This window comes from Megalobrama amblycephala, linkage group LG3, assembly GCF_018812025.1.
Source record: "Megalobrama amblycephala isolate DHTTF-2021 linkage group LG3, ASM1881202v1, whole genome shotgun sequence".
Classification (NCBI taxonomy): Eukaryota; Metazoa; Chordata; class Actinopteri; order Cypriniformes; family Xenocyprididae; genus Megalobrama; species Megalobrama amblycephala.
This window is the reverse complement of record NC_063046.1, coordinates 46,015,549-46,040,251: the sequence shown is the minus strand read 5'-3', so window position 1 is coordinate 46,040,251 and position 24,703 is coordinate 46,015,549. Positions and strand designations below refer to the sequence as shown.

The window sequence follows — 24,703 nt, the reverse complement described above, 5'->3', positions numbered from 1 at the left end:
CACAGTTGTTTGTTACTACCATGATTCAGTTTATCAAATCATGGTGGAACCTACAGCATTTAGCCAACTAAAATCCATTTAAATTTTTATTATTTTATTGAAAATGATTTTTGCACGTTTATATAGGCTAAATGTGGTCTTAAATGTGTTAGTTCTCGCCTCAGTGAGATTCGGACATGTTCGAAAAAGGGATTCGGGCTCCAACCTTTTCAGTCCGATTCGTTAATGAATTGTGTTTTTGCGAATCGGTTCATCAAAAAGATCCGACTCCAAAGAATGGATTTCTACTGTGACTCTATACGGGCGCGCGAGTGTGAGAAGGGCAGGCAGAAATATTACAAAGCGAAAACAGTGATTACTGTGGTGGACTGGATGTGAACATTAACAGTTTTCTTTGCTTTGCATTACGTTATAATTAAATCTATAGTCTACAGTTTTATTATTAACTCTCCTTTTCAGCACTTTTGAGGACAGCGCACCAGGATGAAATGAGTTTACTGCACATCAAACTGCGTGACAGCTGTCATGAATAAGTGAAACATAAAGAGATCTGCGGGCATGAATACTATAGGAGTTTCATTTTTGGATCCCTTGGATGATTATGAGATTATTCATCAGATCGGGAGCGGCACCTATGGAGATGTCTTTAAGGTGAGAATGAAGGTTAGGTGATCATATGGAAATTGCACGAAGAGTTTTAAGCGTTAATCTAACGTCTACGTTTTAATGGATGCTGCGCTGTAAAGATTTGAAAACACAAACACTTTGCATTTTGGGTTACTAATAAGAATCTACCAAAAAGGGCTGTATTAGCTACCATTTTTTGGACATCAATGCTTTTTTATACATCTTTAATGTTAGTGCCATTAAAATACTATGGAATATGGTTATTAATCAGCACCATGTTAAATGCTAAATCTAATGCCATAATTACCTTGGCACCACCTCAGCACTTTTTTTGTAAGGGGAGCCTTGCTGATGTTGACATGATTTTTTGTTTTTCTTGACTGACTGGACTGTTTAGTTTTCTAAAGTGATAGTATTCACTGCATGTGTGCAAATACACACTCCATCCAACACATTAAACACCAATAGATGCACACAGATATAATGTTGCACCCATGTTCCCACACTATTTTTTTTTTTTTAGTCTAAATATGTTAGAGCATCTCGATGTTATGTAACTTAAGTCGACGTCTTCAATGTTTACATGCAAAACAGCCCTTTATAAACAGAAAAGCATAGTTAAAAAAAATAGATGCGATATAAAGTAGTTTGTGATTTTAAAGTAGGATAGCATATGGTTGGCTCAGAAATTTGGCTGGACTGAAAAAAGATCTTACCAGCACAACCGCAACATTTGTGGAATGTTACAAATCTAGACCTCAACACCAAGACTCTCTCAGGTGTGGTAGTGTTATTCTCCAAGACCTTTGTAAAGTGCAAACGTGTTTTCATGTGTATTATTTCTCTTTTATATATGTTTGCTGAAGTAATGTGGAGATTGTGTCACCCTTATGTTGCAATCCCTAACACAGTCCACTTGATCATAATTCAGTGGGTGAGTCAACAACCCTTACAGTGCCCATCATACAATGCACAAAGAATCCTTTCTAGTGTCCTCTAGCTCTCTCAACTTTGAGTTAGAAAGTTCTCAAGATCTAAAAATATTTCATGGTGAGGATTCCCAGCTGCCATCGAACAAAACAGTCTGTTTTGCATTTGATGGACTTGTCAGGCCTGACTATGCCAACATAAAAAATAACAAGCTTTGAGGATTTTTGGCCAAAGTGTGGACAGATACTGAACCCGAGCCATTGTTCTTGGTTTGTGGCTGCGTTATTTCAGGTTGCACAGTTAAACTATTAAGAGAATGTTGCACTGTCGCTTTAGTCATGACAGGAAGCCCTCTGGCATGCCAGGAAAAACAACAGGAAAGCAGCTCAGTGAAGTTCCAGGTTTTGTCCAGAAATGCCCGATTTGTTATGTTTATCAATAGTCCAAAGCAAAAATGGAGGTTTACTTTCCTGGTGAACTTTTTTTTGTGTGTGTGTGTCTCTGACGGTTTATATTCTCAATATGCCTGGTCATGGGTATTAAAGGGGACTTACACTCTTCTTCAATGTTTTGATTTTGTTTTTGGGGGTCTACTGGCATAGATTTACATGCTTGAATATGTGAATTTTTCACATATTTGTTGCAGCACCTCTCTTCCCAGTCTGACAGTATCTCTGTTTAGTTCCTGTCGCTATGAAGCCCCTCCTGCTAAAGCACAATGTGCTCTGATTGGTCTGCTGGACCAGTGTGTTGTGATTGATCAACCTCTTTTACCATGTTTCAGAAATGTCACACCCCTTGCCATAACTGCGAGTTTCAACACACTACTAACTCAACTCAACCAGGGGGGTATACCAGAAAGCAGGGTTATCTTACTGTCAAATATACCCTGAACTCTCGGTTGATTAACCCAAACCCTGCTTACTCGAGGTATGCTGCTTCCAAAAAAATTCATTTGGGAGTAAGTTCAGATGCTTTGGACGCTAAGAAAAAGTACACCATACTACTACTATCTTCCTTTGTTTAATGGCTATAGTGCACATTGCCACCTATTTGGTGGTTGTTCAATCGTTTTCAGTCTTTTCATTAAAGGTGCCATCGAACGTTTTTTTACAAGATGTAATATAAGTCTAAGGTGTCCCCTGAATGTGTCTGTGAAGTTTCAGCTCAAAATACCCCATAGATTTTTTTTTATTAATTTTTTTAACTGCCTATTTTGGGGCATAATTAGAAATGCGCCGATTCAGGCTGCGGCCCCTTTAATTGCTCGCGCTCTCCGACCCCGGAGCTCACGCTTGCCTTAAACAGTGCATAAACAAAGTTTACACAGCTAATATAACCGTCAAAATGGGTCTTTACAAAGTGTTCGTCATGCATACTGCATGCATACGTCGGATTATGTGAGTATTGTATTTATTTGGATGTTTACATTTGATTCTGAATGAGTTTGAGGCTGTGATCCATGGCTAATGGCTAATGCTACACTGTTGGAGCGATTTATAAAGAATGAAGTTGTGTTTATGAATTATACAGACTGCAAGTGTTTAATAATGAAAATAATGACGGCTCTTGTCTCCGTGAATACAGTAAGAAATTATGGTAACTTTAACCTCATTTAACAGTACATTAGCAACATGCTAATGAAACATTTAGAAAGACAGTTTACAAATATCACTAAAAATATCATGATATCATGGATCATGTCAGTTATTATTGCTCCATCTGACATTTTTCGCTATTGTTCTTGCTTGCTTACCTAGTCTGATGATTCAGCTGTGCACAGATCCAGACGTTAATACTGGCTGCCCTTGTGTAATGCCTCGATCATGAGCTGGCATATGCAAATATTGGGGGCGTACACCCCGACTGTTACGTAACAGTCGATGTTATGTTGAGATTCGCCTGTTCTTCAAAGGTCTTTTAAACAAATGAGATTTATATAAGAAGGAGGAAACAATGGAGTTTGAGACTCACTGTATGTCATTTCCATGTACTGAACTCGTTATTCAACTATTATTCAATCGTTATTCAATTGTTATTCAACTATGCCAAGATAAATTCAATTTTTAATTCTAGGGAACCTTTAATCTTTAATCACTGTGAATAAGACCTATATTGTTTTTTTGATGCTAATATATAATAAAAATTGTGATTAAACTAAATAATCAGGTTAGTTTCAAAGAGTAATTTGCTATGGCTATTACATACACTGAAAGTTATCTCCGGTTTACCCTTAAACATACCCAGGTATGTCACATAACCTGCTTTCTGGAATATCCTCCAGGCCTTGTCCCTTTATTGTGCATATGCGTTGGGCGGGAATTATTTAAATGAGGGATATTGTGAAGAAGGTATTTCATGGAGTTCAGAAACAGTGCTCACTGATATAATGAATAACTCCCTTTGGAGTGACTAAAGTCGAAATGCAGAAAACAAGCATGATTTAAATGAACCACTTTGTATGTATAACACACATTTAATGTGCTTGAGTTTCCCATTTCATTCCAAAGCTAAATGTATTTGATGAATCTTTGACAAGTGGTGTTAGTTGTTTTATAGTAACTTGATAAAATCCAGACTGTATTATACTGCACCATCAGTTAATCATTTTTTTAGTGATTAATGGTGCAGTATCATGTGGTAAAGATGAAGAAAGAACATTAGCTCTTGGCAAAGGCTACAGAACAAGGTTACAGTGAAGGACGCAGCAGGCTGCCACTGACACTAGGATATTTGTCATTAAGATGCCTGCCAGGAGAGCTGGATCTGTTCCTAGCTTTTCCACAGCATCCCAAACATTTCACCAAAGTAAACATTGCCTTAAAGTCACATTTATTCACCTCTGCGTTGCATTTGTTCATTCACATACAATGTATAATGTTTATTTGAAAACCAGAACAAAAATATATTATAATATAAACACTGCAGTGATTTTAATATGGCTAAAAAGTGTTTTTAAACCTAAAAACCCTGAACCTGAACTATAGTAAAGTTACTATAGCACATTGTCTCTCATTGTTATACATGGCCATATAATAAAAGACAACAATTTTCTTTTAATTCCTTTTAAATAAATAGATTTTTATTCATAATAATAATCAGAATGAAACAATTCTTCTTCCAGGTAATACAGTTAACTATTGTACTGTAAGTGAAATTATAGATATACACTACTAACAACATTAAACAAATAAAAAATTAGACATTTATAATGTTACAAAGATTTGTATTTCAAATAAATGCTGTACTTCTGAACTTTATATTCATTAAAGAATCCTTAAAAAAATGTATCACATAGTTTCTACAAAAAATATTAAGCAGCACAACTGTTTTCAACATTGATAATAATACTAAATGTTTCTCAAAGCAAATCAGCATATTAGATTGATTCCTGAAGGATCATGTGACACTGAAGGCTGGAGTAATAATGCTGAAAATTCAGCTTTAACATCTTTTATATTTAAAATATATTAAAATAGAAGGCAGTTATTTTAAATTGCAATAATTTTTCACAATATTACTGTTTTACTGCATTTTTGATCAAATAAATGCAGCCTTGGTGAGAATAAGACTTCTTTCAAAAACATAAAAAATCTTACTGACCCCAAACATTTAAAGGTGCCCTAGAACTTTTTTTTTTAAAGATGTAATATAAGTCTAAGGTGTCCTCTGAATGTGTCTGTGAAGTTTCAGCTCAAAATACCCCATAGATTTTTTTTAATTAATTTTTTTAACTGCCTATTTTGGGGCATCATTATAAATGAGCCGATTCAGGGTGTGTGGCCCTTTAAATCTGGTGCTCCACACCCCAAGAGCTCGTGCTTGCCTTAAACAACATAAAAAAAAGTTCACACAGCTAATATAACCCTCAAAATGGATCTTTACAAAGTGTTCGTCATGCAGAATGTCTAATCGTGTAAGTACAGTGTTTATTTTGATGTTTACATTGATTCTGAATGAGGCTATGCTCCGTGGCTAACGGCTAATGCTACACTGTTGGAGAGATTTATAAAGAATGAAGTTGTGTTTATGAATTATACAGACTGCAAGTGTTTAAAAAATGAAAATAGCGACGGCTCTCTTGTCTCCGTGAATACAGTAAGAAACGATGGTAACTTTAACCACATTTAACAGTACATTAGCAACATGCTAACGAAACATTTAGAAAGACAATTTACAAATATCACTAAAAATATCATGTTATCATGAATCATGTCAGTTATTATTGCTCCATCTGCCATTTTTTGCTATTGTTCTTGCTTGCTTACCTAGTCTGTTGATTCAGCTCTGCACACATCCAGATGTTTATACTGGCTGCCCTTGTCTAATGCCTTTCATAATGTTGGGAACATGGGCTGGCATATGCAAATATTGGGGGCGTACACCCTGACTGTTACGTAACAGTCGGTGTTATGTTGAGATTCGCCTGTTCTTCGGAGGTCTTTTAAACAAATGAGATTTATATAAGAAGGAGGAAACAATGGAGTTTGAGACTCACTGTATGTCTTTTCCATGTACTGAACCTTTAAATGATAGTGTAAGGACTTAATATAAAAAAATGTCCATATACATGTCTTTTTACAGCAGTTGAAATGTGGCTCTTCTGATTTCACAGTTAAAATGATTCATTTTATAATTAATATTTATGTTAAAGACAAAGTACAATCTGACTTTCCATTTCCTCATGTGACATTATGTATTTTCTTTCAGGCTAGAAACATTAGGAGCTCAGAAATGGCTGCTATCAAAATTGTTAAACTGGATCCAGGTGTGTGAGTAGTTTTAATGCTATAAGGATGTAATGTTATACACATTTGGATGTATCTGTAGTGTAGAAAACATACAGGCAACATTTAGAGGCGTATGCTGTTTCTAACAAATCCCTCAAAATTATAGAGGATTTATTGGATCGATTCCTTGTATGAAGGATTCATATTATAATCAGCACTATATTTGCACATAATTATAGTTCTCAAAAGCCTCCCTGTCAAGACACTTACTAGTAAAACTATTTTAAAATGACTGGGTTCACATGAAGTAGTAATGATTGATTATATTATACAAGTTATTTTTTACATTTCTCTCTAGATTTGTCATTCTCTGCATTGTGGAGTAAAATACTATTTTGTGATTATGGACAATTACTTATTCAGTATACACTCTCTCTCATTCTCCTTATTAAGGTGATGACATCACCTCCATCCAGCAGGAGATAACAATGATGAAGGAGTGTAAGCACAAGAACATTGTGGCCTATTATGGCACTTACCACAGGTACAGTAATGTTTGTGTCTTGCCTGCCTGCTATTTCTCCAGTAGTTGTCAGGGCATAGAAAGGTGCATTCCAATACATGTTTTATACCCTGCAGGCAGAGTTACGCAATCAGATACAAAGCACAAATCACGCAGACGCTTTTTATAGGGTTTGTAAATAGTTACCGACATGTGTCAGCACATGCGCTTGATGACTTGTGCATTCCTGCATAATATTTCAAAGGCATGCATTCCCACTCACAAGCTTTCAAAATGTTTATGATTCTTGTCATGTCTGTAAGTTATGGGTGTGGGCATATGTATCTGTTGAAAATGTTTTGTGCGCAAAGACTGTGCACTGAACTGTTGACTTTTCAGGAACACTAAATTGTGGATCTGCATGGAATACTGTGGTGGAGGATCGTTGCAGGATATCTATCAAGGTATATCCTGAATAAAATTAGTCCTGGTTTCACAGACAGGGGTTAGATTAAGCCAGGACTAGGCCTTAGTTTAATTAGGACATTTAAGTAGCTTTTATAAACTTCCTTTAAACAACATTACTGGTGTGCATCTGGAGATATATCATCTCTGACATATTTTAAGATGTGTCAGTACAAGTTGCTCATTGCTCAAACAGCTCAAACATGCATTTTAGTCTGGGACTAGACTTTTAAAGGGTTAGTTCACCCAAAAATGAAAATGATCCCACAATTTACTCACCGTCAAGCTATCCTAGGTGTATATGACTTTCTTCTTTCAGCCAAAAACAATCTGAGTTATATTAAAAAATATCCAGGCTCTTCCAAGCTTTATAATGGGAGTGAATGGTACCTTTGAAGCCGTACGGCTCCAGTGGGTTCCGAAGTGAAGCAATGCATTTTTGTAAAAAAAAAAAATCCATATTTATGAATTTATAAACTATAATAACCAGCTTCCGGCAAACATCTGACTTACGGTGGAAGTATAACCTCTGACCCGACGCATGACGTATTGATGAAAGTGGAAGCACAGAGGATAGAGCAAAACAAAACACCGGTCACGAATTAGAGGTCTAAAACGAGAATTTTTAGAGAAATGTTGGAGGAGCTTGAGTTTGTTGCCCAGCCCTATTTGTTTGAACCGCAAGAGGCGTCTACTCTCACCTAAGCTTACGCTACTTCTACATACTACGTCATGCATCGGGTCAGAGGTCATTCTTTCGCCGGAGCTCGACTTGCGAACAGCAGTTAACGGAAGCCAGTGATTATAGTTTATAAAATTATAAATATGGATATTTTTCTAACAAAAATGCATTACTTTGCTTCAAGAAGGCCTTTATTAACCCCTCTGGAGCCGTATGGATTACTTTTATGATGGATGGATGCACTTTTTTGGGCTTTAAAATCTAAGGTACTATTCACTCCCATTATAAAGCCTGGAAGAGCCAGGATATTTTTTAAAGGTGCCCAAGAATGCTTTTTCACAAGATGTAATATAAGTCTAAGGTGTCCCCTGAATGTGTCTGTGAAGTTTCAGCTCAAAATACCCCATAGATTTTTTTAAATTAATTTTTTTAACTGCCTATTTTGGGGCATCATTAACTATGCACTGATTTTTTCAGCGCACCGCCCCTTTAATTCGCGTGCTCCCTGCCACACGAGCTCTCGATTATATTACAGCACATTTACAAAGTTCACACAGCTAATATAACCCTCAAATGGATCTTTACAAGATGTTCGTCATGCATGCTGTATGCATGCTTCGAATTATGTGAGTAAAGTATTTATTTTGATGTTTATATTTGATTCTCTATGAGTTTGAGGCTATGCTGTGCTAGTCTGTTGATTCACCTGTGCAGATCCAGACGTTACTGGCTGCCCTTGTCTAATGCCTTTCATAATGTTGGGAACATGGGCTGGCATATGCAAATATTGGGGCGTACACCCCGACTGTTACGTAACAGTCGGTGTTATGTTGAGATCCTCGTGTTTTCCGGAAGTCTTTTAAACAAATGAGATTTACACAAGAAAGAGAAAGCAATGGAGTTTGAAACTCAATGTATGTCTTTTCCATGTACTGAACTTGTTATTCAACTATGCCGAGGTAAATTCAAATTTTGAATCCAGGGCACCTTTAATATAACTTCGATTGTGTCTGAAAGAATATACATATATAATATACACCTGCTTGAGGGTGAGTAAATTATGGGATAATTTTCATTTTTGGGTGAACTAACCCTTTAAATCTTGTCTGTGAAACCAGGCGTTATGTTATGGAAGCATTTAAAACTATTTATAATGATGGTTGAACTGTTATTATCAAGAATCTTAAAAGAATAGTTCACTCAAAAAAGAAAATTCGTTACTCACCCTCACATTTTTTTGCTACTAAAAAGTAATTTGCGATGAAAAAGCACAAAAAGGAGAGGAAAAATTTCCATGAAACAGTGTTTCAGTCTGTTTCTATCAACAATACCATCTCACATTTTTGAGGTGAACTGTTCCTTTGAGATAGTTCAATGGCTGCCTTTAATCGCTGCTCTCTCAGTCAAGTAAGAGTTAATATAATATGCCCATCTGCAGTAACTGGACCTTTAAAGGAAAAACAGATTGCTTACATCTGCAGGGAAACACTCCAGGTAAGACTAATCAATTATTTAAAAAGATCCTCAGAGGCACCAATCTTTCTCAATGCCTTCGTTTTGAGAAGACTTCTGTTCTTGTCTTACTCAGGGTTTGAATCATCTTCATGAGACAGGCAAAATACACAGAGACATTAAGGTGAATGAGGTTTATCTATGACATATAATGTACTCTACTGTTCAAAGGTTTGAGGTCAGTCTTTTATTTTCATGTTTTTGATAGAAATCTCATATGCTCACCAAGGCTGCATTTATTGGATCAAAATATTACAGTATATATTATAGTAAAAGATTATTTTAAAATGTAATTTTTTCCTGTGATGCAAAGCTGAATTCTCAGCATTATTATTTTAGTCTTCATTGTCACATGATCCTTCAGAAATCATTCTAATATGCTGATTTTCTTAATATTTTTGTGGAAACTGTGATGCATTTATTTGAAATAAAACTGTAAAAAAAAATTTAAGTAAAAGTATTTACCATCTCTTAAGATAAAGTACTAAATTCTGTATAAAAAAAAATCTTATTGACCTCAAACTTTTGAACAGTAGTGTATGCTGGTGACAATAGTGCATATGGTGATTTCTATGTTCAAAATAGTTAAACAAAAATATGAATCTCTCTTCTGAATTTAGGGAGCTAACATTCTTCTTACTGATCGAGGAGATGTTAAATTGGGTGAGTTATTTTATGTGTAATTGAACCCTAAAATACAAAATGCATTTTTCAGATTATTGTATCCCTCTCTGTCTCTCTCCAGCTGATTTTGGGGTTGCGGCTGAGATCAGTGCCTCTGTTGCCAAGAGGAAGTCCTTTATAGGAACTCCCTACTGGTGAGCCGTCTGCGCAGAGACCCTGCAGAATTACACTGTCTGAATTGTCTTGTTCCAAAGCGATTAGCATGCTGTCTCTTATGAATGCTATTGTAGGAATAGTAATAAATGAGCAGCAAATGTGATGTCATTTCTTGAGCAGCAAATCAGCATATTAGAATGATTTCTGAACGATCATGTGACACTGAAGAATGGAGTAATGATGCTGAAAATTCAGCTTTAACATCACAGGAACAGATTAATTAAAAACATATTCAAATAAAAAACATATTAAAATAGATAGATAGATAGATAGATAGATAGATAGATAGATAGATAGATATTATATAATATTATATTTATATTATCCTGCAATACAGTCAGACTGCAGGATGTGATGTATCTAATGGAAATGTTTCTTTATTGTGTTAGGATGGCCCCTGAGGTGGCTGCAGTGGAAAAGAAGGGTGGATATAACCATCTGTGTGATATCTGGGCAGTGGGCATCACCGCCATAGAGCTGGCAGAGCTACAGCCACCTATGTTTGACCTTCATCCCATGCGGTTAGAATGACGCATCTAATTCATTTACCAGAACAGAAAATATCCTGGTAACAAAAAGCATTTTTGAGCTGAGGTTTTATTTTTTTTTTCTGTTGTAGAGCTTTGATGTTGATGTCTAAGAGCAGCTTCCAGCCTCCCAAACTAAAAGACAAGAGCAAGTGGTGAGATTCAAAACCTCACAGAAAGAAAAGTAAAGAAAAGTGCAAGGTTTACTGTGAGGAGCTGACATGATTTGTGTGCTTGTCTTTGCAGGTCTGCAGGTTTTCATAGCTTTGTGAAGATGTGTTTGATCAAAAGTCCTCGCAAGAGGCCGACAGCAGAAACTCTTCTCCAGGTGAAACTCAAGAATCATATTTGTGTTTGCGTTCCTGCTGAATATCATGTACATGTAACAACTTTCCTCATGTGGTCAGGAGACGTGTTGAAGCTTTTAAGGCACAAGGGACATTTTTTTAAAAACGTTTTTGAATGAAGTCTCATATGCTCACCAAGTCTACGTTTATTCGATCAAAATTCAGTAAAAACAGTAATATTTTAAAATGTAATTTATTCCTGTGATGGAAAAGCTGATTTTCAGCAGCCATTACTCCAGTCAAAAAAAATAGTACAAAAACAAAAAAGGTAATGGCAATTTTCTGCCAGCACATTTTGCGTTAAGTTTATGGCCATTTCCTTTGACCCTAAAGCACAATACAATGCAAAGCATAATTAAAATGATGGGAAAAATACCTGTGAAAAATCATCCTTCGTGTTGACAATACACTGGACCCTATTTTTACTGACTTTTTAGCACATGATCCTTCAGAAATCATTCTGATGGTGATTTGGTGTTTAAGTAGCATTTCTTATTTCTGTCAATGTTGAAAACAGTTGTGCAGTTTAGTATTTTTGTGGAAACTGTTATACATTTTTTTTCAAGATTCTTGCAATATTGTTAGATATCTCTAGAAACACACCTGTTCAAACGGACAATACTACAATTCAATAAAGTTTGTATTTTTTTAGAAAGGCTGATAATTATTGTCACTTTTCTCTCCTCAGCATCCGTTTGTAACACAGTTACTGACCAGAAAACTGATGATTGAGCTACTGGACATGGCAAATAACCCAGACCTCCACCATCCCTCCAGTCCTGAGGAGAATGAAGAGGTGAGAGTAAGACGTGTTGGGATTACTGTAATTATATGAGATGGCAACTCAATTCATGAGCTATTCATGTGGCTCAGAAATTAATAATTTTTATGGTAAATTTCTTATGCTCCTTATACATAATTAGGGTAATTCTGACATGAAATGAGCACAGAATCATTCTGAAACATTGTCTGTTTGTGACAGTTAATTTAATATCATCATAAATCATTAAAGGGTTAGTTCACCCAAAAATGAAAATTATGTCATTAATGACTCACCCTCATGTCGTTCCAAACCCGTAAGACTTTAGTTCATCTTTGGAACACAGTTTAAGATATTTTAGATTTAGTCCGAGAGCTTTCTGTCCCTCCATTGAAAATGTATGTACGGTAGACTGTCCATCTCCAGAAAGGTAATAAAAACATCATCAAAGTAGTCCATGTGACATCAGTGGGTTAGTTAGAATTTTTTGAAGCATCGAAAATACATTTTGGTCCAAAAATAACAAAAACTACGACTTTATTCAGAATTGTCTTCTCTTCCGGAATCCTTTCCATTGAATTGATTCCATTGAATTGATTCCATTGAATCCTTTCATCTGTCAGCATTGGTAATGCATTTTTACGTCACCGTGGTTGTTTTTGGCGATTAGGACATCCGTGAAATGCACACTTACGCACCATTTTAAAAAATATAGCAATACCAAATGTAGAATAGCTTGAATACAGCGTGCGTCTCCCTCTGACTGTAAACGAAGCTCTGGCGCACCAGATAACACGTCAGCAGCGTCTTACATCAGCAGCGTCACTACGGAGTCGTGAACCACACTCCGGAGCAGAAGGGGGCGGTAATGCACCAATAAGCTGGATGCCAATCGCCGTAAAACAGGAAAGAAGAAGAAGAAGAAGTGGAGTCGTGAACGCGGATTGACAACAGACCCGTAAGAGAATACAATGCTGAATAAAGTCGTAGTTTTTGTTATTTTTGGACCAAAATGTATTTTCAATGCTTCAAAATGTTGCGGATGTCCTAATCACCAAAAACAACCACAGCGACAGATGAAAGGATTCAATGGAATCAATTCAATGGAATCAATTTAATGGAATCAATTCAATGGAAAGGATTCCGGAAGAGAAGACAATGCTGAATAAAGTCATAGTTTTTGTTATTTTTGGACCAAAATGTATTTTCGATGCTTCAAAAATTCTAACTAACCCACTGATGTCACATGGACTACTTTGATGATGTTTTTATTACCTTTCTGGACATGGACAGTCTACCGTACAAACATTTTCAATGGAGGGACAGAAAGCTCTCGGACTAAATCTAAAATATCTTAAACTGTGTTCCGAAGATGAACGAAGGTCTTACGGGTTTGGAACGACATGAGGGTGAGTCCTTAATGACACAATTTTCATTTTTGGGTGAACTAACCCTTTAAGTAATACAGAATTTCCTAAAAGCCTTCATGAGCTTTTAAGCCTAACTTAGAAATCTAGGTATTTTTAAAATATGATAAGTAAAGAATAAATAAGAACATCATAAGGAGTAGCATATGATGCAGGATTATTGGGAAACTCTGCTATGCCCTAATTTAGGTGAAGTCATTTAAAAATTTTTTTTTTTTTTCAGAAATGCATGTCAGAGTTCAGTTTGTCAAAGTGTACAAATATTTGTTGCAGCAATATTTGTGTGTGTTTGTGTTAAAGGCAAATGACACAGCCCCGGATAAAATCCAGTCTAAAGGGAAACATATGCCAGTGGAGAGGAGTTTGTCTGAAGAACAGTGTAAGTTCTGGTTAACATTGCCCTTATTTGCAATGTAAATTTTACACAAATATTTTCACAAAACATTTTCATATTCCGATCAAAACAGACCATTCAGTTACCATACATTTTTAATGTTATTTTATATTTTCATATTAATCAACTGATAATTGTGCCTAATTATGCCTAGTATGCATAGTTAATATTATGTTTAATAATATTAATAATATATACTATACTATATTAATATACTATACTATACTATACTATACTGTTATACTTTATATCATCTTAGAAAAAAAGGTTCAGTGGGGTTTTATATTGAACCCTAGGGTTTTTGACTCAATTTTAAAGAAGAAGGTTCTATATAAGGAAAATGTCTTTAATGATTGCATAACGTTTAACAGGTTTTTGTCAATTTTTTCTACTGATAAAGTATATTACGAGCTATTTCATTACAATTAAAATAAATCAAATCCATAAAAATGTTATATTATATATATGAAGCGCCTGACAGAACCCTTCTATATAGACCCTTTTCTTCTACAAGTGCAGCTTTACTTAGAACATTTTGTATTGGTATACACTGTTAATCAATCATACATTATCTGATGATTGAAAATGGAGTAATGAATGTTTTTATGATTGTCATGTTTTTATCATTCCGCTTTCTGAAGTTCACAGCCACTCCAGAGTCAGTGCCGTATCTATTTTCATTGCAGCGTGTGCATGATTAGAAAGTTTACTGTATGGATGTGTAGCAGAGGAGGTGCTGCTTTAACAAGGCAGCTATTGAGCATAGCTGATGTCAATAGGCACACACACAACATAGAGCTGGTACTGTTTAGCACACGTCTATGGCATGTCCTTCTCCATCCCCCTCACACACTCACTCGCGTGAACTGGATCCAGTGGTCACATTCAAGGCGAAGCGGAGAGTGCTATGCGTGTGTGTGTTATCGTGTGGCAAGGCGATGCCACGGTTACTGAGAATCTATTGTCACACATCTTGACTGTAAGATTACAGCATTCACAGGCAGACAAACCAGATAGACAGTTTCCACCTATTTTTATGTGCAGTTTGAGATATTGCATAAAAAACACTGGATAGGAACGCAAGCCTTGGTGAGCATAAGAGACTCATAAGAGAGGTAGTAAAATATGTAAATAATGTAAATAAGTGAGTATTGTGTATGTTTGTTTCAGTCGACCAGGTCAAGTTTACCCCTCCCAGGAGGAAAGAGACTGAACCCTATCCTGACCTGGTCAGTTTTATTGTTCTCACATAGTAATGTTCTCTATGAGCCAATGAGACACAAACCATATCTTTCACATTGTCATAATTCATGGTTATCGCTCAGGAAAAAAATTAAGTATGTTTATCTTAGGGATCATGTGATGATTGGAGCATGTCTGGAGATGAACCACAGTCACCGTAAGTGTTGATTAATTGAAAATGACTTATAATTGCATTATGGTTTTACACAATTTATAACCTTTCATTTGAACTGTATTCATTGCTGCAGGGGTCTTTTGGAAAGTGTAGAGGAGGAGTTACAGCAGAGGTGAGACACGCTTGTGTTCTGGTGCCATCTTGTGGAGTTGCATATATTGCAAATAAAAATACACCCTTTTAATCTTAAAAAAAAAAATATTAGTAAATGTTGAGATCAACATTAACTAGGATTAATAAATGCTGTAGTAGTATTGTTCATTGTTAGTTCATGCTAACTAATGTTAACAAATGAAGCCTTATTGTAAAGTGTTACCTTAAAGGTGCTAAAGAGGTTATTTTTGTCGACTGAGTTTTTGAAATGAGCGCATGGGTAAGAACAACCCCCCTCCTTCACAGCTCATTTAGAGGGAACGCCTCCCAAAACTCGTGCACGAGTATCGGAACACGAGTGTTTACCACCGGCATTCGCTGTGTTATTAAGCCGGGCACACATTTAACGACTAGCTAAAACATTCTGACTATGCTCAACATACAGCGATTGTTTCCTGATCCTGAAGCAGATTTATATAATTTCACATGGAATTTGAACACCGACTGTTATCGCAGACTAAAAGCAACTGGCTCTGACTGGACGCGTTTGAGCGCGATCAGTCATAGGTTTCAATTTACATTCATAATCGGCCTTACAATCGTTAAGTGTGTGCACGACTTAAAGCCGTGGATTCATTATGTCGGACTCACCGCATGTAACTCATAATCTGCAGTTGTTACTCCTGTCTCCTGACAAAAACATTGCATGCAGCGCCTGTGGAGTGTGGAAAGTTACTGGAGCGCGCAGCCGCGCTCGTCTCTCACATGGATCGTCATGGCAGTGATTGACAAGCCAGAGGGCCAATCCGCGCACGTCTCTCACAAGGAACATCATGGCAGTGATTGACAAACCAGAGGGCCAATCGTTTACGCGATGATCGCGTAAACGATTGGCTGATGTTTTTAAGGCCCTACCTCGTGCACAGATGATGTATATTAATATTATTACTTTCAGTGCACCTAATAAATAGTCTTTTATCAGTTAGTAAAGACATTTTCAAGTAATATTGCAAAAATGTATAAAACAAAACCTCCTCTTTAGCACCTTTAAAGGAATAGTTCACTTAATTACTCACCCTCATGTCGTTCCACATCCGTAAGACCTTCGTTCATCTTCAGAACATAAATGGAGATATTTTTAATGTAATCCGAGAGCTTTATGTCCCTCCATAGAGATCCAGCGCACCTACCACTTTCAAGGTCCAGAATGGTAGGAAAGACATCATTAAAGTTCTCCATGTGACTCCAGTGGTTTAACCTCAGTTTTGTAAAGCAACGCGAGTGCTTTGTTTGCTCGAAAAAACGTAATTTATTATCAATATTAGAATAATATTATCCAAAGCATGTTCACGCAACAATGTTAGCTCTCAGGTGAACACAAAATGCATTGTGGTGCTCTCTTGAACACTCACGCATGTGCGCTGTGTTGACACGCTAGTCTGAACACGCATGTGTTGTGATGGTCTCGTGAACGTGCGTTGCAGATCAATATTTTCGTAAATAAAGTGGAAAATATATATATATATTTTTTGCACAAAGCAAACATGTTGCTTCATAAAATTGAGGTTAAAACACTGGAGTCACATGGAGAACTTTAATGATGTCTTTCCTACCTTTCTGGACCTTGAAAGTGGTAGGTGCGCTGGATCTCTATGGAGGGACAGAAACCTCTCGGATTTCATTAAAAATATCTTCATTTGTGTTCCGAAGATAAACTAAGGTCTTACGGATGTGGAACGAACATGAGGGTGAGTAATTAATGACAAAATTTTCATTTTTGGGTGAAATAAAGCTTACATTTGATTTTTTATCTTTTATTGAATATTCTCTTTGGTTTCTAATATGTTACATGTTTTTTAAACTGGAGATAACATGCAGATAAATAATTTTCACCGTGAGTATATGTATGTGACAAAGATCTTTCTCTTTCAGGAGTTTGACAGTAAAAAGGCTCTCGTCTTTTGAGGTATGGAATTTGAGAAACTACACAAGTCAATGATTAATTTATGATTATACAAAAATGAATGTAAGGATGTAAATGTTTTCTGATGTTGCACAGTGGAGTAAGAGGAAAAGTGGACTGTTCAGCCCACCACCTGTCTCTGCTACGACATCACTTCCTCCCATGAGCTCCTTAGACTCTCATGTGGAGGACAAGGACCTAACGCTTCGACCTAGTGCTACTCTATGCCCTGAAACTGTATTAAGCCCAAAACCAGGTATTACCATCTGCACATACAAGATGCATGGAGAAATTCACAATACAAAGTTTTAAAAGTTTTCTCTCTTTGTGTTTTGTCAGTGCTGTTGAGGTGTTCGGCTAGTCAAGATGTGCGGCAGTGGTGCAGTGATCCTTGTGTTCCTGATGGTAAAGATACACAGGAACAACAGAGGACTCTTACAAGGACTCTCAGCAGAGACACGGCTCTCTCCCTGGAGTGGAGCACCATGAGGAAGAAAACAGAGGACTCTGTGAGTTACAAAATATTAAATGTTACAAATAACAGACTTACACTTATGTATGCTTATATCCCATACATGTCTCAGCTACATACATTTTCTTATTAAATCATTTATCAATCACAATGTCAGACATGAAGAATCTTTTCACAGATTTTGTGTCTTTATCTCATTTAGGGCCATATTTACTAACAGCTTGCACCAGCGCAAACCCTCTTTTGGCGTTAAAAACTGCTGTCAGGTTTGACTAAAGACACGCAGTGAGAATTAGCAATGAAAAGATGTGGACACAGATTTTTGTAGGAGTTTACCTGTCAGAGCATTATATTTATAGGCAGAGAGTATTTAAATGAATCATGCAATGTGATTTACTGAGGTTTGCGGTTGTCAGTTCAGTGGTATTTACTCCATTATTTACTGTCCCCCCAAAAAAGCATGTCTTACCCAATTTTGCACCTGGCACGACACTGAATTTGCACATTATTAGTAGATCGACTGCAGAACTTTCCACTTCCATCGGGACTGTTATTAGATTGTGGCCGCACACAAATTTGCCCTGTTTGGTAAATCTGGCCCTTTGTATTATATTTTAGTATTATATATTTAATAGCCATTGAAAAACCTACATCAGCCAACCACTATTAAGTAGTTCTTTAAATTAATTTAATTGGTTGAAACATTAATAGATGAAATATTTGGATGTTAATGCATTACATCTAGCACATTATTGTGTTAGTGTAATGCTAAATGTTTCAGCACCATGGACAGAGCTGAAACACATTACATATGTTATTTAAAACACATTATGTATGTTTTTTTTGTTGTTATTTTGTCGAGTCACTAAAAGCATTACTGACAGACTAAAAGAGATCATACAGAAGCTGTTTCTTGTTATTTTAACCTTTAATTCATAGAGAGCCGATACTCACGGACTTCCTCCCACTCCCCAAGTCTATGTAAGTTTAACCACCTAATTGTGCCTTTTAAATGTGTTAAACCTGGCTATTGCTAAATTAGAGTGTGACAAAATACATAATAATACATAATTAATGACTAGTTTGTCATTAATGCACTTCTAGGACCCGTATCTATATGTATGAACCTAAGAATTTATCTTAAAGCAGTAGTTACATCTGAACGTTTTAATACTTCATGTTGCATAGATGGGGGCCTGTTTTACCAAAGTGTTTAATGGATGTCCACTGAAAATTCACTGTGCAGAGACATGGGTTTTGCCCAAAACAAGAGGTACAGATTTCTGATTTCTTTAATGAAAACACAATCTCATTTAAATACAGATTGAAAAGCTTTTTAGTGTCAGTAATACAGTATCAGAATCATATTGTGTTCTGTTGGATTTGATTTCTCAATCATTTCCCCATAGATCAGTATTTAATTCTGGGGGCAGAGGAGGGTGTCTACATCCTTAACTTGAATGAGCTGCATGAAGACACCTTAGAAAAGGTACTGCTGGCTGCTGCATCTGTGTGTATGACAACATCATGATTTAGTGTTTAACCCAATACCTGTTTCTGTCATAAAGTACAACATGGATTATAAAGATACATCTTATTTTTAATGGTTGATATGTTTTTACCTCCTGTTTTCCACTGCAGTTGCTTCCACAGAGATGTACTTGGCTTTATGTCATGAACAATGTCTTAATGTCCATCTCTGGTACGTATCATTTTTACAATTACATGGTTGAGGTTTCTGATATTATGGTGTGATACCAGTAACAGCCATACAGTTTAAGAAATTACAAGCTCAGAAATTACAAACCGTGTTTGTTAAATTTCTAAAAAAAGATCAATTAAAGAACTTACTTGCTTAGACACTATTTTTTTTAGCCAAAAATCTTAAAACCATATTCCTATTATCTAAAATGAATACTAATTTTTCTAAATTTTGAACACAAGTTGCAAACCTTTTTTTTTTCAAAACTCTAAACTCATGTGCTTGAGTAGAAATCAATCAGTGTTGGGGAAAGTAATGTGTTACAATATTGCCTTACTCCCTAAAAAAATTAACTAATTCTGTGACTTTTTATGAAAGTAATATTACGTTACTTTTTATCGTTTTTTTTACCTGGGCTCGGATTGCTTGTTTGTTTTTTAATAATAATAATAATAAAAAACTAGTTATATTTTTGGCAAATGTAAAGACCCTTGGCTGAAGGAAATGCAAATTCATGCCTGTACAGTAGAGGGCGCATCTCAAAAAAAGTTCAACGCTTTTACTTCATCAATAAAAAAGAAAAAAAGAAATACAAATGTGGTTTAACTAAAGTAATTTTTGCTTATTAGTATGGTTGAATTGGATCATCGAAGGTCAGCAGCAAAGACAATGGTTATTAAAGTAATGCGTTACTTTACTAGTTACTTGAAAAAAGTAATCTGATTACATAACTCGTGTTACTTGTAACCCGTTACCCCAACACTGAAATCAACAGTATTAAGCATGACAAGACAATATTTTTAATAGAAATGTTTGTTTTAAAAGTTTGTGGTTTGTAAAATAAAGTCTGTCATTACATGAAATTGAGAAAAACTGTAAAAGATAATGTCTAGAGTACGTCAGTGATCTTTAAACTGCTATTCTATTCTTATTCGGTTCTATTCTACTCTCAGGTAAGTCCTCTCAACTCTGCTCTCATAGACTGACAGCTCTGTTTGAGCAGCGAGGACACTTACAGAGGAAACAGGGTCACTTGTCCCTCGGCACCAACCGCTTCACCGAACGGATCATCCACAGGTCACATAAACTGAAGACTGAAACCTTACTTTACTAAATCAGCTTATATGGTGTTCATTTGCAACTCAAAATAATCTTTTCACAGGAAGTTTGCTGTGTCAGTGAAGATCCCAGACACTAAGGGCTGTCGAAAGTGCAGTGTGGGTGAGAGCCATTTCTTGCCTCACACTGGATCAATATTTATTCATTATATCCTGATGCCTATCTTTGCTGACCTCCTGTAATTGGTTAAGATGGAAAAAACCCTGAATGATAATGAGGGCTGGTCTTGGATTTCAAATGCACTTATGCTTTTCTTGATTTTTCTTCATTAGCTCGTAACCCATACACAGACAGCACGTTCTTATGCGCTGCTGTTCCCTCTGGACTTGTTCTGCTCTTGTGGTATGAACCGCTGCAGAAGTTCATGCACCTGAAGGTAATAATCTTAACTCTACAAAGCTGTATCATATTTGATACACTCATTTCTAAGGCCTCTAAATTATCAACATCATCAAAACTTTGCAAAACCAGTTGTACACATGCCTTCTGTCATCTGATGAATAGCAAGTAAAAGCCCTTTTAGTATAATTCTAAAACTGCACCTTCAGATCAACATCTGATTTTTATTAAAGGTGCCCTAGAATGCTTTTTGTCAAGATGTAATATAAGTCTAAGGTGTCCCCTGAATGTGTCTGTGAAGTTTCAGCTCAAAATACCCCATAGATTTTTTTAATTCAATTTTTTAACTGCCTATTTTGGGGCATAATTATAAATGCGGCGATTCAGCATGCGTCCCCTTTGAATGCTTGTGATCCCCGCCCCCAGTTTGCGACTCTATAATACATTGCATAAACAAAGTTCACACAGCTAATATAACCCTCAAAATGGGTCTTTACAAAGTGTCATGTAGCATATCAGATCATGTAAGTATAGTATTTATTTGGATGTTTACATTTGATTCTGAATGAGTTTGATAGTGCTCCGTGGCTAAAGCTAACATTACACACTGTTGGAGAGATTTATAAAGAATGAAGTTTTGTTTATGAATTATACAGACTGCAAGTGTTTAATTATGAAAGAAATGACATGGATCAGGTCTCCGTGGATACAGTAAGAAACGATGGTAACTTTAACCACATTTAACAGTACATTAGCAACATGCTACGAAACATTTAGAAAGACAATTTACAAATATCACTAAAAATATCATGATATCATGGATCATGTCAGTTATTATCGCTCCTATTATTGCTCTGCCATTTTTCGCTATTGTCCTTGCTTACTTACCTGCATAAAGTCTGTGTGCTGCTCCAGACGTTAATACTGGCTTGTCTAATGCCTTGAACATGGCATATGCAAATATTGGGGGCGTACATATTAATGATCCCGACTGTTGCATAACAGTCGGTGTTATGTTGAGATTCGCCTGTTCTTCAGAGGTCTTTTGCACAAATCAAATTTACATAAGAAGGAGGAAACAATGGTGTTTGAGACTCACTGGATGTCATTTCCATGTACAGAACTCTAATTATTTAACTATGCCGAGGTAAATTCAATTTTCAATTCTATGGCACCTTTAAGTAAATGTAAGAATACATTTTATATTGTTAGTAATAGTTCAAGATAAACACTGAACCGATTCAACTTTTTGTAATTTCTAACATAATTTTTAGAAAAATTATGGTAAAATGTGAGTATCAAATATGATGCATCATGAATGATACATAGTTTTGAGGAACTTTTATTTTGTACATCTCAATCATCATTGTATTGCATTGCATTAAATGTTTTGCCCCCTACAATTAAAACTAAGTGTTTAAATATCATCTACTAAGACTACTGGGTGACTATATAGTGACCACTGATATTTCTATGCATTTTATGTACGTTGTCTGCTATGCAGTTATAAAGATGCCATTGATTTACATTACAAGCTATCAGAATTTAATCTTACTTTAATTCATATAAATATCAACATCTGCACCAAATTACATACTCTAAATTAAACCGAAGTGTTTTTTCCTCTTTGAGTGTGAACGTATTCTTGATATATGATACTATATGAGTTATCATATAGTATAAAGCAATTTAATTTACAAGTAAATTCTTGATTGCTACCAAATAAAATAAACACGTAACATCTTGTTAATTTGTGTAACATTTGATGGTCATTGTCTCATTACATTCTCCTTTCTTCTTATTTTCTCATTGAAGCACTTTGCTGTGCCTCTGCCAGACCCATTGCCCATCTTTGAGCTGCTGGTGTTAATGACAGATGAGCTTCCTCAGCTCTGTGTGGGCGTCCAGGAAAGCCCCGGACAGCAGAATGAGCGCCAGCTAAAATTTGACATTATCAATCTGAATGGCATGCCAAACCCTCAGCCAGGTAAGTGAGTGACTGCTGGTCTTGCTTGAATTTTGGGCTGAATAATTTCACAGAAAGCACATTTTCAAAGTCTTGATTTTGTTTTTGGGGTCTATTAGAACAGGTTTTCATTCTTGAATGTTAAAACCTCCCCATTATTTTTCACATATATGACATTGTTGCAGCACCTCTCTTCCCAGTCTCTCAGTATTGCTCTGTGTAGTTCCTGCCTCTATGAAACCACTCCTTCCAAAAAGCACATTGTGCTCGGCTGGACCAGTACTGTTTCAGTAATGTCACGCCCCTTACCATAACTATGAGTTTCAACAAACTACTAATGCAACTCAACCAGGCCTCATCCCTTTTTTGTTTACGCATGCCTTGGGTGGGAATTATTATTAATATTGTGACATGTTGTTCCTGGAAGAAGACTCAAGACTACAGTCGAAATGTTTCAGGGAGTTCAGAAACAGTGCGCACTGACAGAGAAGAACTCATTTTGGAGTGACTTTTTGCCTTGTAACTTTGCAAACCTTTTTCATGCTTAAACAGCAACATTACACACTAAAGAAAGTTAAAAAAAAAATAAAAAAGCACAATAGGACACCTTTAAACCAATTTCTATGAATTCCACAGATTCTCCCCTCACAATCAGCAAAGAAAATATAAAAAAACAGGCATATTTTCTATGGACCTACTATGTTTTGTTGCTGTTGTTGTTAACAAGTTGTTGAATGTGTTATCTTTGTGTCTTTCCTTAGACAGTGAGACAATAAAAGCTGTACAAGTGACACAGTTGGACAGAGACACAGTTTTAATTGCACTGGAAAGTATGTATGAATAAGTAAACTATTAAAGTATACACTAATTCTTGTATTGTAAATGAATCCTCGTTGTCCTCTTCTAGAAACAGTGAAGATTGTCGATATGCAGGGTGTTCCCAGCAAGGAGTTAGTATCCGAACTGGATTTTGACTTCCCTATCGAGACTTTAGGTACAAACCTGACATATGAAAATATACTATTTTTTCACAATGAAATTATACAACAAATGGCATAAGTTTTACTGTGTTATTTATCAACAGTTTGTTTAGAAGAAAGTGTTTTAGCTTTCTGGAAACATGGGCTTAAAGGACAGAGTCTGCACAACTGTGAGGTAAAGTGTTATGAGGTGTATCAGTACATATCGTCACTATTTGTGAATTTTAATAGTTGTTAGTTTAATAGTTAATACATTTACTATGGATTAAGATGTAGGTCAGAATCTAAAGTCATCCTCATGTGTCATCATAGATAACACAGGAAATCACAGATGAAAGCAGAGTGTTCAAAGTTTTAGGCACGCACAGGTATTGACTTTCTTTCACTTCATCTCATAGTTTTTCATTTTAACTTGAATAAACATCTGATCTCGTTCTTGTGGGTGCCTTTGCTTACAATTTTTTTCTCAAATCTTGGTTTACAGAGACATCGTTTTACAAAGCACCCCAACTGAAAACCCCTCAGCCACTAGCAATTTATACCTTTTGACCGGTCATGAGAGCAGCTACTGAGGAAAACCAGTGGACAGAACCTGTAAAGAACATGCATCACAAAGAGATGTCAAAGTGCATGTTAATATAGAGACTTTAAGAACTTTGCTTCTGCTTAATGTGTGTTCAAACACACACCTTCAGTCGATCTCACTGGTACATATTGTGAGGATACAGAAAGGAACGCCCAATGTCCTGGTTCTTTTGTTTGTCCCTCTAAAGGTGTTTTTGTCATTGTTGTCCATGAACTCTGAAATTACCTGAATTAAACAACTGTATTTAAATTAAAAAGATCATGTGATAATTTTGTGATGAAAGGATTGTAATAACTACTAATAAACTGATACAGTGAAACGAA

At 36.0% G+C, this 24,703-nt stretch overlaps 1 protein-coding gene across 2 annotated transcripts; it reads left to right on the top strand.

Annotated features, from left to right (window-relative positions):
• Window positions 1-279: 279 nt before the first annotated feature.
• On the top strand, window positions 280-24,703 carry map4k2 (mitogen-activated protein kinase kinase kinase kinase 2). Of its 2 annotated transcripts, XM_048185655.1 has the most exons (32): window positions 280-651; window positions 6,268-6,325; window positions 6,741-6,831; window positions 7,189-7,253; window positions 9,375-9,430; window positions 9,525-9,572; window positions 10,069-10,111; window positions 10,194-10,266; window positions 10,678-10,809; window positions 10,908-10,970; window positions 11,062-11,143; window positions 11,851-11,958; window positions 13,650-13,728; window positions 14,914-14,972; window positions 15,096-15,142; window positions 15,234-15,272; window positions 17,186-17,219; window positions 17,313-17,472; window positions 17,556-17,725; window positions 18,628-18,669; window positions 18,877-18,961; window positions 19,098-19,177; window positions 19,330-19,390; window positions 20,344-20,467; window positions 20,553-20,611; window positions 20,782-20,885; window positions 22,664-22,835; window positions 23,576-23,644; window positions 23,722-23,808; window positions 23,899-23,969; window positions 24,107-24,162; window positions 24,279-24,703. In XM_048185655.1, the coding sequence occupies exons 1-32, from the start codon at window positions 559-561 to the stop codon at window positions 24,364-24,366; spliced, it is 2,598 nt and encodes an 865-aa protein (XP_048041612.1). In that variant the 5' UTR covers window positions 280-558; the 3' UTR covers window positions 24,367-24,703. The 2 variants fall into 2 exon arrangements, with proteins under 2 accessions (XP_048041612.1, XP_048041613.1); XM_048185656.1 differs by lacking the exon at window positions 18,628-18,669.